Below are 14,496 nucleotides of genomic sequence, written 5' to 3'. Positions count from 1 at the left end.
CATAATTAACCCCCTCTGCATTCAGTATATATTTACTGCATGTCATTGCAAATTACACCTTTGCACATAACAGCCCTTCAAATGCGATACAGAAGAGCCAAAAAGAAAAAAAAATGTGTGATGCTATAATATGCTTTCTCCATATCTTAATCATCATCATCATCAGCAGCAGCAGCACCTTATTTTGATGTGCACTATAGCATGAAATGGACTGAGGCCTGTCACAGCAATCTCTAATAACACTTTTCTTGCGCTAGCTGATTCCACCTTGCGTTTGGAAATTTCCTAGTTTCACCACCCCTCCTTATTTTCTTCCGCCCTAGACTGCGCTTGCCTTCTCTTGGCTCTCATTCTGTAACTATAATGTTCTGCTGATTATCTTCCCTAGGCATACATGGCTTGTCGGGCTCTAATCTTTTCTCTTAATGTCAACTAGAGTATGGGCTATCGCCTTTGGTTCTGTGGTCTACGCCTGACTCTTGTCTGTTAAGGTTACGCTTCACGTTTCTCGCTCTACTGCTCTTCACGCAGTACTTAACTTCTTCTCGAACTTCTTTTTTTACCTACAAGTTTCTGTTCCATATGTTGTTAGCTACCCCTTCTTTTATAAACATTTTTTTAAACAACAGAGGTCAGGTTCTAATGAGGATTTGGTAAAGCCGGCCGTATGTTCTCCATACCATAGTTATTCTTCTGTACATTTCATTTTCATGATCAGGGTGCGCTATGAGTGATTGACATGCATAAATGTCCTGCTGCACAGACACCGGAGGCTGATCGCCAATCATGAATTCCCGTTCTGATGCCAGGCTATTTACATTTTCTTTGTCTTCTGCATACATATATGCAACCCTACATTTTTTTTGGTTAAGGACCTGAATCGCATGTAGCAGTTACGTAATATTGTTACGGTGTTTCCTTTCCAGCTACACAGAACTAAATTACGATGTTCTTGTATTTTTATCGTTTGCTTGTTATCATAAAAGAGAAATTGGCGCCTTGAATTTAAATTCGTGGTGTCACACAACCTACATTTTCCCTAACATTATCCAGTGCTTGTGGTGGAGTAATTACAATTATACTGCAATTCCATTCTAAGGCTGCATTGCACCAGGTCATTCAACCCGAGAAAACTTACTTCAAGGGATACAGGGACACTTACTGAAAAACGTCACGCAGAAACTCCACGGAAGTTGTCTAAGTATGCGTACAAACGTTGTGCCAGCAGCTCATCTTCAAGAAGCCCCGTGACATTATCAATGTCACAAAACTTGATCCGACCAATATAGACCCTTATCAACCCTTGCTGGTTGTTATCGACCTTATCGAACTAGATATGACCCTTACCACCTCTTATCAACCAATCTGTGGGAGGTGGCGCGAAGAGGTAGCTAGCGTGGCCACGGCTTATTTAGGCCGGGCAGCCATGGTGCTACGGCATCTCGGAAGCTGAAGTTAGCGCGGCCGCTCATACCGAGCGCGGCATTGTGTTCTATCCTCGCGCTATAGGCACGTGAGCCGTCTTCTTCACTGGCTATGGAGGCGATAGTCGCGTCGCTACAGCTTCGTGTCAATCTCATCGGAATCGATCCGAGCCTTCTCAACTGTTACCCGTCGGTATCCACCTTATCGCAATGGATCTAATGCTTATCCACTACAATCGGTCCTTATCAACCTTATCTCATTCGATATAACTCGATCGGACCCTTAAAAACCCTTATCGACCCTTTTGAGAATTGCTCCGATCATCCCTTATCGCTCTTTAGCACCATATCTGTTTGCGTCGAATCCCGATCAAGCGTATTGAGACCCATATAACCCCTCATCACTACATATCGTCCTCCTCAACTCATTGACAGCTTCCTGTGAGTGTCACGTGACGCGAAGGCCTAAGCCCTCAGAGGTTGGTGGAATTCCGGTTCGTGAAGGAACGCCCCAACTAAAGGCCCATGCCGCGACCAGCGGCACTCAAGCGGGAAGTGGCGTGTTCGGAATTAAATTTTCGCAAAGTCGCCATTCTCCTCATGTCTACAACGCTCCTGATTTCTACAATAGGTCCCCGATATGTCTTTCATTCTACCATCAATAAATCATTCAAGAAAGCCTTAATCGAAACTGTTCTCCTTTGACCTTTGTTGTGTGCCTCCTCAACAATACATTGATATCGTTCAGATACATTCACGTTCCACAAGCGTGGATAAGACACTCGGCTTATGTTCGGAACCCAACCCCACCAGTGTTTTTTTCCTTGGAATTAGTTTAGGTTTGCACACATTTCTGTAAAGCAATTTGTCTTACGTGATGAACGGACAAACGGGTTTTCTTGTTGGGTCGGTGTATACATGCTTAGGCATTAAACTGTGCTTGAGAAGGTAAGGCGGTGACGTTACTTTTTACCTTTGGAAATTTCATAACTAAAGTTGCTGTGGGCTGGGCCCGTGACGTAGAGGCATGTCAACTCACCGGGAAGCCCGTCTGCTACACGGCGCTCGCATATGCGCTCCATGACGGAGTTTGCGAAGCCGTAGTTTGTCTGGCCGACGTTGCCACGACCACAAGCCACGGAGGAGAAAACGACAAAGTGGTCGAGCTCGGGACAGTTACTTCGCGACACGTCGTCGAGGCACTGAGTACCGAGAACTTTTGGCTTGCACACATCCGCGTACAGCTCGGCCGACTGATTCTCGATCAAGGCGTCGCGAAGAACCTGTGAATATAAAATGAAGAAACAAGACTTTAGTGCACTCGAACGCCAGTGCGCTGGTATTGACAAAACCGTTAGTCGGCTTACGTAAGTTGCTCATTGTGGGGATGGGTTACAGTTAGCTCACATGATGATGCTGCATGAACGTAATTAATATATATAGAGCCACCAAACACAACAAGTATCTGTACAAGATGCATAGCAATGCCCGAGTACGTAGTCGGTAGAGTTCCGATATGGTTTCGTTGATTTAAAAAAAATTACGCTGCAAATCCGGCGAAGTAAAGCTGCGCTGTGTATCCCCAAACCTTCTTGTAGTGAGAGCTACTAGGAAAACTCTAACCTGTACACCTAGGTTTCTCGTCTCGCATGATGAAAAGTGACGCAAGCTCAAAATAAAAAAAGCGAGGCAAAGGGGTGTATGGGTGCTGGTTTGTCTGCACCAGTAGGTGCGCCCCACAGAACCTCGAAGTTGAGTAAGGAACCTTATATCGTCGAAGTTAGAGTGAGGAAATGCACCGATCAAATTCATTAGGTAATGCATGATGAACCGGAAGACGGCGTAAGGAGGAGAAAATCACAGCCTTGTGGAGTGGTGAACAAGTAAATGCATTTGACAATATGATGCATACAGAGATTCTTAAGGCGGTAGGCCACATAAAAGAGCAAATTGTTTTGCGCAAGTTCGATTTTTTGCTTTTAGTGGTTTCTGTATGGCCAAACATTCAAAAATATGTAGCAAGAAAAACTATTCTTCTATCATCAATAGTTCCGGAGTTACTGTGCGTTTTCCATACTTCGCCCTCATATTCCAAAACCGAAACCAAAACCAAAATCACATTGCATGGGTTCAGAATGTAAGTGATTTTTAGTCTATATTATTATTCAAAATACTTTCTAAATGTTTTTATGAATGAAATGTTAATTGATGTTGTAAAACATACCTTTGCGTTTGTAAATATTTTGAACTCTAGAAACGACCACAAGGGGGGCGAACGACACTCGTCGCATTGCTCGTAGAATAAATGTTGGTTTATTTACCTATGTGGCTACGTCAGGCTTCGTTTTGCGACTTTCCCAAGTGCTAGTGCAACTACGGCAGTGGGTTTAGGCCATCTAGACCACATTCCGACCAGCATGGCGAAATTCAGAGTACGCAAAACAAGGAAGCACAAGTTTGTTGGGAATCAACACACGACGAAGAAGCTGCACAGAAGGGTAGAAACAGTTGGCCAAGGGAAGTAGATGCACAAAGGAGGGCTTCCAAAAGACGTGCCTAACAAGGTGAACACAGTGTACAATGATTTGTGTTCGGGTGAACTTCTGATGAAGTGTCTGCATGGAAAGACACAAAATACAAATGAGTGCTTCAAAGGTCTCATATGGCAGCGGCCTCCCAAGGACGTCTACGTGACCTTGCCAAAGCTATTGTTTGCCTTGAATGAGGCTGCGGCACACTTTAATAATGGGAGTGGTAGCACCCTGGAAGTCCTCGGGAAGGCTGCCATGGAACCAGGGTACCACACGTCAAAAGCTTGTATCACCAGAGATCAGCAGCGCATCCAGAATGCTCAGCACAAGTCAAGTGACGGGACAAAACAGGCCAGGAAGAAAACCTCATTTTGCAAAGAGGTGTGGTCAAAAATTACCATTATTTGATTATTTGGTTTTTTGAACAGTACAACATTAATATTTATACTAAAAGACATATAGTGGTTTATTGCATAGCCCCAACATTTACCTACACAAACGTCAAATTTTTACACCATTAAGCTTTTTATTAGTGAGTTATCACGGCTGGCGGGAATACCACATTTAGCCCATCTTTTGACAAAAAATTACCGGCCAAAAAAATAAATAAACAATATCTTGTTCTCTAATCAGCTGGGTGACGTAAATAAACCATGTTTATTCTGAAGAAATAGTTATATCAACCCTCGGTCTTTTTAAAAAAAAACTTTTTTTTAGTGCTCTGCCACCTCAACACCGTGTTACTCGTTACGGATAAGGTTTCATGATTCAGCTGCATGTTTCAGTCTTGAATTTTAATCTTGGTTAGCAATGGCACTCACCAATTAGGGAGATCGGTCAAGAACAAGGAGAGTTTATATTTTCACTGAAGGACATCTTGAACAAATTTGTGTTTATACTTACGCGACTGACTCATTTTCCTGAGGTTTCTGTTCGTTTCTTCCAGTTGTTTGTGTCATGTGCCTTTGAAGCACCAATTTCTGTTCACCAACTGTAAATTAGTGTAGAAGTAGTGTCGATGAAGAGACTTAGGAAACTGCAAATTTTCGGAAAATTCAGGATTGTTAGCCCAAAGCTAATTTAACAGCTGCTAAAAATACGTTGCGGTGAAGTTGACCGCGCTACTTGTCTGTCACTATATGCTACTATTTGCACGACATTTGATGGAGCGCTGAATCCTCTTCCTTCCACTACACATTTAGCATGGCTTCAACCTGATTGGTTACTCTGACCAATGTGTTAGTGATTCGCAGAATGCATTAGTCATTATTTTTTCATATTAAGGTATTGAATAAGCTACCCCTCGGTGCACCAACCTAGTTTATTTGAATACAGTTCTTCTGTTGATGAAGACCATCCGGTGTAACTACTTGTCCTTGATGAATGTATTTAATGAGAACTGCAAGAGCAGGTCGCACTCACGATGATCTAGACAGAATGTAAGCGTTATGGAAGGTAGGAAAATGATGCCGCTGCGCAGCTCAGCTTTCTTACCATGGCCAAGTTAAAAATGCCGCCCACGGGTCCCATAGCTGTCCCAGTCTCGATAATCTTGCGAGCACCTTCCCGCGTCGAAACGTCGTCGTTAGTGACAAGCACTGACGCCCCCAGGTCGCTCCACCGCTGAAGACAAAGCCTCTGGTACCCCGTGCGCACACCACTCCTGGAGATCAGGAGGAGCTTGCGGCAGCCACGTGACACCATCCACTCGGCGAGCTCGAGGCCGAAGCCGCCCAGCCCACCGACAATGACATAAGACTTGTGTCGGTAGAACCAGGGACGCGCCACTGCTTCCACTGTCAGCGGAGGCGCGCGAGTCGTACGCTCCCTCTCTTCCGTCCGCATCTGTAAGTACCCTCCATCAATGTCGTCTCATTCGGTTGTTGTAGTTCAGAGCAGATCTTCGCAATTACTCGGATGCGACACGACACTTAGGCCAGGAAAAGCAAAGAAGGCTAATAAGTTCATATCATAATATCCTCATAAGTATTTGTTACAAAGAACCGCGCCAAAAAACGTGTTTCCAGCATCACGCATTGGCATATTTTTTTCATTATTGCAGTCCCCGTAGAAGTGGCAGAGATATGTTCACGACAGCCAGCAATTTGAGAAATTAAAGTGGCCCTGAACCATCCCTCGGGCTTCGTGAAGACACATAGTGCCCGGATAGCATACGCTGCTGCGAATAACTCAGCCAAGGTTTGCACTCGTGCACAGCGCGTGGTGCCCGCAAGGGGAGCACGAAGTACCCTTTCTATGAAACGCTCTTTTTTCAACAGAAGCCTGCTACTACTCTCTTCTGTACGCTTTATTTCGTAATATTCCAGATTCCTTTAAGCTGGAACCGCATGGCGCGTTTTTCGCGAGCGAAAAACGCGACGGGCGGCAAACCTCCGCGTTGCCGCGCGAGCACCCGTACGAAAAAAAGGAGCGGCGCTCTCGCGCCGCGTTTTCCGGGTTGCCAGACAACATAACTCTCAACGACATGTATTGTCTCTGTTACCGCATATATAATATGCCCTTAAACTTACACAACACTACAATAAAAATACTCTGAGTGTATTTAGACAGCGATACTTCTTTCCGAAGTGTACTTATGAAGCTTAATTTCAAGCAGCAATATTGTGTGCGAAACTGCGACTATGTACCTTCCGCATGCCGAGAAGCCGCTGCTTGTTTACAACTTCACATATACAAAGGAGGGTCGGCTGCTTACTACCGAGCAGAAGAGGCGATTGCTACTATTAAGGGGGATGCTGATACTGAAGCAAGAAAAAATGCGGGTCAGGAGGTACATGTGGGTGCGGCCTGCGTGGTTGAGAAGAGAGCGAGCAACATACACTGGAAATATTATTAGCAAATTGTCTTGCCAGTATTAGCGATGAGACGCGACGCTTCTCCACTTTAGTTATTAGGGCCTCGTTGAAGGTTGCTTCTTTCATTTTAGGTGAACACGATGCGCGAACGAAATCACGGTAGCACATGTTTTCCTTGACGCGCGCGCCAGTTCTGCCGAGAAAAAAAAAAAATTCCGCCAAGGAGGTTCCGTCGAGATGCGCAGAGAGCAGGGCCATCTGGTGGCAAAAAAAGAACCAAAATGCCACGTGACCAAATGCCACGTGACTTACCTGAACTCTGATTGGTGGACGCGCCGCGCGACGCGTTTTTTTCTACTCCGAGCAGCAGCACGCGGCGGCGCGATTTCGTGACGGATCATGCTGGGCATGCGTCAAAATGACGCGCGCGTCCCACCATCCGCGCGTCAATCGCGCCTGAAATCGCGCCATGCGGTTCCGCCTTTAGGCGGATGCTATTCGCGAATAGTTGAAATGAATTAATAAAGGTGTTGGGATCAGCGCGCGTCTGCCTACTGTTACTCTGTATGTTTCTTGACGTAGTTTAGCAAACAGGCTAAGGAAAGCCAAATTCTGCTTTCGAAGTTCGATTATAATTACGTGCTTCCTGAACAAGCCGGCAATCGTACACTCATGCTCAGCTACGGCCACCCACGCAGGAATTATCCTTTGGCCAGCCCACTTATTGGTGTTGTAGCGTCGGGTATCGCTAATTTCGACTGGTGAGGGACGAAGCCGGTGTGCACCACACAGCACAGTCAAACTAGAGCTTACGATCGCGAGCACACATTCAGGGACTGCCGTGCACGGAGCAAATGCTGCACACACGAACTACAGTTAATGTAGCTGCGGTCTGCTACCTGGCGTAGATACCGCAGCCGCCGCAGGGTGCCGCTAGGAGTCCACTGGCTGAGCCCACAGCGGCTCGCTGAGGACAACCGCGTTTGGCTTGAGTTGGACGCTTCGTAAGCACCAAAATCGAAAGTAGGTGCGTAAACGTGCACATCCACGATCAAATTTGTGCTTCGCGCAACGGTGACGTTGAGTAGGCGGAGCGTTGTGGGCATGCCCTACCCTGCCGTAGCCTTTGCAGTGCAAGTTATCGAAGAAGGAGCGGAAGCACCGCGAAGGGGGTTTTCATAGCCGATAACTCCGCTTCTACTGAACGCATTGAAATACATTCTTTTGCGGCCAAGTATTTCTGAAATAGCATATTCTAATGTTAAATACATTTCTCTACTTTGATAACAAGTGGTTCAGGGCCGCTCTAGAATATTTTCGATCATCAGCGAGTCGCCGTCAAATGCCTTGTTCTAACTAAAAATGAGGATTATGTTAACAACTGCGAGTTTTTCGCCGCTGATAACGTGGCTTGAGGTTCTCCTTAGCGCGGACATAAAGCATTAACAGAAATTCCTGTGGCAATTACATAGTGTTTGATGCGGTTTTTTTTTTACCATTTGATTTGTACATCCCAGGGAATGTCTAAAAGCATTGAACCACAAACGTGTCCACCTTGAGTGACGTAATTCTGTCGGTGGCAAGTTATTCTGCTTCCCGCACGAGGCTCTTCTCTGAAATTACAACCGCGCTATCCTAAGAACATAGCTTACCTCGATCACGACCTTGCCTATTTGTTTCCCAGAGGCAATAAAGCGGAACGCCTGCTGGGTCTGCTCTCGGCTGAACTTTATGACATCCAGCGGCTGCACAACCCCCGATTTTATTCCTTGGCTGACGAGCTCTGTGACACGGCGCTTGTGAGCCAGAGCCGTGGTGCTATCGTGCAGCAAGCTGTCCAACATGACTCCGTGGAAGCTGACGTCCTGGAGAAACACGGACATGCCCAGTTTGTTGTTCTCGAACAGGTCGAACTTGCCGATCTCCACGAAGCGGCCGTGCTTTGCGAGGCAGCGTACGCTAGCCTGCAGCTTCTCTTCGGCCAAAGAGTTCAGCACCAGATCCACACCTGAGACAGAGACGAGCAGTATAGAAAGGCGTGGAGATGTACTTCCCTGCGTTATCGTTGATGTGGTCGACGCGATCCAGTTTAAATATAGGGCTACCTTTAAGTGATTAACTGATGATGTCAGTGAACTTTGAAATCTCGCAGAACATATTCAATAATATAGTGAAAAAGAAAACAAAGCCCGAGGAGGAAGAACGACCCGGACACAGAGAAGAGCACGATTTATCAGGTTTGTTGTTTTAACCAGATTTACCAAAAATAATAAAGGATAGGAAGTGCGTCATTCAAGCAAACCCAGAGAAAATCAAGAGAGAACACACAGAAATGCCCCACTTGTTAGACAGAAATATGCAGAGAGTAATATTGAAACACGCGCCACGCAAGTTCACTTGGAAAGTGCAAGCACGATGTAGCATCTGAGATGGAAGCCTCGTTTGTACCAGAATACATCACCAAGCCCATTTTACAGTTGGCTTGCGCAAAAAGAAGCTGGTAGATATCGAATATAATACATTTGGGAAGAATCCATCTCGCAATTGATGGCGACGGCAATGCGATTAGCTATGAAGAATGTAGGTACTATTGGTATGTCACGGCACAACAGAATAAACACGGAGAAACTGAAACCACAGTACGAGGGCCGACTTCCAACTGAAACTATAATGCCAAGCCCATGCAAAAGTACCCAAATCTCAGGACGTGTGCAGAATGAAATGATAATAAAGAGATAAGCACATCAACACTTTTCTAAGTATTAAACTTCCTTCAAATACAAAGCACTCGAAGGCTGCGCGACGCATGTTTGCGACAGTCTGCCTATTGGAGCTATTTCGACAATTTCCCGTTGCATCTGCCCCCTTTGAATATTCAATATGCTGGTGTTGGCGAACACGAAGAAGCACCCACAATCGTGATAGTGATGTGACCGGTGCGAACTAGCTTGGATGTTGATGAGTCTCATGTTTGCCAACACCATCGTATTGTACAGTTACCGGAGGCAGACGCAACGGGAAGTTGTCGAAGCAGCTCGGATAAGCAGATTGTCGGAAGCATCAGTCGCGCAGCCTTCGGTTGCCTTGGATCCTAAACAACTTCATCGCCTAAAAATGTATAATATACTTATCTTCTTCATACCAGTCTTTTCAGTGACCGCTCTGAGAAGTATGCATATTTGCATGGCCTCTTCCATTAAACAATTAAAGTTTTCACTTTAATGGTTTCACTTGCAAGTTAGAGTTCGCCCGTGGTCTTCCTTTCTCTCTGTTTCATCTGTCACGCTGTCATATACCACTGGAACCACACCAACTAGCCCAGTTTTCCGCCTTGCTGTATGTAGCAACACCGTATTGTCTACCGCTGCAATGCGTCATGAAGCATGTACCACAGCCGGGCTCCTCTCCTGCGCTTTCCTCCGGATACGCTCCGCCATCTAGGAGCGCCATCGCGAAGGTATTTTGTGGCGTCAGACGTCGCCTCGCCTCCGAGATTTCACCGGTGGCGCGCCGATTGTATTGACCGTGTTCGGCAGCCGGGCCACGATGTAACAACAGGTTAGGTGAGTGTACCGCGTAGAGAGGCGCTTTATGAAGAAAGGCGGACGCAGTTCTGGCACGGAGGAAGGAAAAAGTTAGAAGGGAGCACCGCGGAACGCTATTGAGGCCATACCTGCCGGCCCAACACGTGATCGCACGCGAAAGTGCGCGGTTGGTTTTAGTGTTCTCGCTTTGCGGGCAGAGCTGCCACGATAGGGCAGCCGAACAAGCGCGCATCGAATATACGTTACTGGCATAGATACAGGGAACCCAACTTGTCTGCACACCTCGATTCCTCCTCCGTGATCTGGACGCAAGATGGCACGTGTTGGGCCGCCACCCAGCAAAGGGATTGACTTCATAGAGCGCATGCTTGCCAAGGCTGGTTGCTTGACGTTGCGTGTTCTGTTAAAAATACGCACTTCTTTAATTAAAGGTTCGCAACTGCTCGAAGTGCTGTGCGCAGCCGAAATGCAACCCATTCACGACCACAGTAGGTTCACTTGCACTCCTCGATAACCAACGACGCTGCAACGTAATGTACATGAACGGCCACACCAGCGGGCACGTCGTACGCAGTAGTTGTCTTGTACGCTACAAAACCTGGTCCACTGGCCCAGGCTTGTTGTGGTAGCGGTTATGGCACTGTCTTTGCAATTAGCATGCTGTCGCAGAAAACCGATATTTTACAACAGGCTGAAGAACATCGTTAAACTGCCAGTGCTACAGCCATAAGTAATTTTCAAATGATAAGGACCTTTCCCCACACACCGCAACATTACGCCTCGCATACCAAGTTTAACGACTGTAAACGCTGTAAGTCAGCGGAGGTTACCTATACACATATTTTGGTGCAAGAACATCAAATGGCCCATTCAGCGAAAAAGCCACCGTCGCTCTTTAGCACCAAAACGACACTTAAATTTCCCTTGGCTGCTACACCACGTCACGAGCGCGCCTCGAGGAGCAGAGAGTGCGAAATGGTACGCCTGCTGCCGTCTTAGCGCGTGAGGTGTAGGTGTGTAGTGCTGCGTGCAGGGAAAGGGTATCGTAGCGACCCCACGTCACCCTCACTCTCGGAAGCCGGAGTGCGGTCTGTATCTCTCTCTCACCATCCCTGGGCTTAGCTGCTGCGCGCACCTGCCGGTCTTGGTGGACGCTGCTGCTTCCTCGGTCTCTCGTCGCGCAGACGTCGGTGACATGCGACGTTGGCAAACAGGCTGCTGCTGCTTGCTGGCACTGGCAGCAGCAGCACTCATAACTTATAACTCGCAACTCATAAGGAGTGCTTAGGGGTCCTCGAATTTTTCGTTCAGACTGCATGCTAAGCTGTAAGTGCCCAATATTGTTTTTCAATTGAGAGGCCAGAGAGGTACTCACCTCGGCCTTTAGTCTCACGCATGATGTGTTCTGCGAAGGACAGGTCTCGTGAGTTTGCAATGTTTCGGTCTTGTAAAGCTGGAAAGCGCCGCTTGAGAAATTCCCTCTTTTCGTGAGATCCTGCAGAGTGATAAAAACGTTAAAATGGATGTTGAAGCCGCGGTAAATTAATTGTTTCACAAGAAGGTAAACCAGCAGGTAAAAATATAATCATCCCACTTCATAACAGATTACATTATAGGGTTTTACGTGCCAGAGACATGATCTGATTTTTGCATTTCGCGTAGGCTAAGCGCCGTGGATAAATAAACAAGGAGGCACGTAAATGGTGTGCTGAGCGCATAAACGATGCGTTATTGGTGGTCTAAATTGGACTGCATACGCTAGGCCTTCGAGCAGAGAGTGCAGAAAAGTGTAGCCACTTGCATGGTTTCCGAATTTTACGACGCCTCAAGGTCAATCTTCTCGATGCTGGCCCACGAGATCCCACGTGTCTGCAGTACGCTGTGTGACTCTGTTAAAACGGACGTTCTCGAATGAAAAGCCACGGTCATCAGAATCCTTACTCATAGTTACGTTGTTGAGGTGTAAATCGTTGGCCGGCGTTTTCCTAAGCAGTGTATTTGACGGATCGCCAAAAAACTTTCACTGTGTCAATGATAACCACAACCACCACTTGGTAGATTAGGGTTGCACAGTGAGAACAACTACAGGATAGTGGACACAACGGAGTAAAAACAGGAGCAAAAGGCGAGATGAAACAATATGACACGGTCAGTGCTGACTTGTTGACTACGTTAATTTTCCCCGTCTTTTGCTGCCGTTGTTAATTTGTCAGGTGGAGTTACCCACTAGCAGAACTCCAAACTAGTATGTCACAACGCAGAGGGATAATCAAGCGAAAACAAGTCTTGAGTATTGCTTATGTAAGCATTCGATCGGTCGTCTCACTGGAGCTCGTCGGTAATGCGATGGGTAAACCTGAGTGGGAGTTGCTGAGCGTAGTCACTGACACAGGAGGGGGAATCTGTGATTGCTTTTATTAGCGAAGTGAGGGCCAGTGTCAAAGTGGACGAACTAAACGCTTTGCGAATTCGCCTTTAGGTAAATATGCACTTGTGAGCGGAAAGTGTGTGACTGCAACTACGCTTGCACAGAATGATTGCTCCAATTTCTCGGAGACAGAATGCGTGAATGGGTCGTAAGCAGCGGTTACGGTGGCAATACCGCGGCCTGGGCTTTCATTTGTTTGAGGTAGCTCAAAGAACACGTGTACGTCCTTAACTAGTATTTCGAAGCAGCAATAAGAAAACGGGCAATAGAAACAGCACATGCATTCTGACTTCGTGTGCGCCTGTCTTTGCCGTTTCCGTGGTCTGTGTCGATATTGCTGCAACACAGTTCTGGTTAAAATGAGCCCTTGGTAGCTCAAGTTCAGACTATATTGCAGTACATTTGGTGGCCCTAGACAACCTGTAATCATTTTTCTTAACCACAGAGTGCGTAAACTGCTAGCCGGTTGTACCGTTTGATGACGATGCATTGCCGACGATGGTTGCAGGCAACAGCTTTGCGTCTTCATTTTCGCTTATGGCCGTTTGTCGGTACTTGGCAGTTATGGTCTTCGCGTAGCGTACAATAACGAGTCAGAATTATTTTTTTTTTTGCAAAAAATGTTTCATGTTCCGCTCATTTTGCCCTTCGAGATTAACTGGCATGAAGCGACGCCCCTGGTATTTCTGGGATCAGACACTGTTTCACGCGGATGTTATGAAGTGTATGAATGCCAGGCCATTATCGCAGCAAGACCCGTAGAACACGTTGACCCATGAGGAACGCTGGGATACGAAGCGAATGGAAGTATCACTATTCAGCAGTCGAATTAAGCAATACAAGTTTAGAGCATTCGGGAAAGTCATGCACAGAAACATGGACAGAACCAGGGTGGTTACAGTAATTGGTAGCATTAATGAAGAAATAAAAGGTCAAGGATAGATAGGTAACATTTTAAACTGCGATGCATAGATCAAGCAGGCTTGGTGACTGCTTCAAAGGAGATTCCGATAAAAGGGGATGCCGTTCAAAAAGGGATGCCGATAAAGATCATCACCGTTATGACGTATCGAATTGGAACAAAAGAACGCTTACAGAAAATGGCCTCTTGGAAAGCATCCGCGGTGACTGCGCCAAGCTTATTCAAGACCTTCAATATTAATTGAGACATTTTGAAGAGGTTTGATGTAAACAAGCGCGTGATGCACAAATTCAACACGTGCACGTTCAAAAAACTGTTGGCGGAGTTTTAGCGAACTGTCGCACTGTCGAGAAGACATCTTTTCTTTCTGCGTTAAAAAGGCGATTATCAGAGTGTTGAGCGATTCTAAAGAAAACTCGCTATTCTATTCTTCCCTTTACGCATTCAACTCACCTACAGTGGTAAAGACTGTGCAGCCCATGGAAAGGGCAATTCTGATTGCAGCTTGTCCGACGCCTCCGCTGCCACTGTGGATTAGCAGCGACTCCCCAGGTTGCATGTCGCCGCGCACCACCAGCGCGTAGTAGGCAGTCGAGTATGCCACGGGGACCGTAGCAGCCTCTTCCATGGTCCAGCTTTCTGGAATTTCCCACATCATCGTTGGGTTGGCAGCGAGTGCAGTTGCTATGGACTTGCCCTCGACCATTCCCATGACGCGGCGCCCGTTCCAGTCACGGCCTGAATACTCTATGCCGATGAAGGCTTCCTCCGCGACGCTGTCACCTGAACGACCAAGGCGGAATGGAAAGTTTGAGCTTTGCTATTACAAT

The 14,496-nt window shown here is 46.7% G+C and overlaps 1 protein-coding gene across 2 annotated transcripts in view; it reads right to left on the bottom strand.

Moving 5' to 3' along the window:
• LOC142590498 (fatty acid synthase-like) overlaps window positions 1-14,496 on the bottom strand; it is a 177,394-nt gene that overhangs the window by 14,066 nt on the left and 148,832 nt on the right. For both annotated transcript variants that reach the window (XM_075702660.1, XM_075702661.1), the window contains exons 19-23: window positions 14,120-14,449; window positions 11,692-11,811; window positions 8,424-8,779; window positions 5,450-5,800; window positions 2,464-2,707 (exon numbers count right to left, since the gene is read on the bottom strand). In XM_075702660.1, coding sequence (XP_075558775.1) covers window positions 2,464-2,707; window positions 5,450-5,800; window positions 8,424-8,779; window positions 11,692-11,811; window positions 14,120-14,449 — 1,401 coding nt within the window. The remainder of the gene's footprint in view (window positions 1-2,463; window positions 2,708-5,449; window positions 5,801-8,423; window positions 8,780-11,691; window positions 11,812-14,119; window positions 14,450-14,496) is intronic.

Source organism: Dermacentor variabilis, chromosome 8 (genome assembly GCF_050947875.1).
Source record: "Dermacentor variabilis isolate Ectoservices chromosome 8, ASM5094787v1, whole genome shotgun sequence".
Lineage (NCBI taxonomy): Eukaryota > Metazoa > Arthropoda > Arachnida > Ixodida > Ixodidae > Dermacentor > Dermacentor variabilis.
The sequence above is the reverse complement of the archived record's forward strand: the minus strand, read 5'-3'. Positions and strand labels throughout refer to the sequence as shown.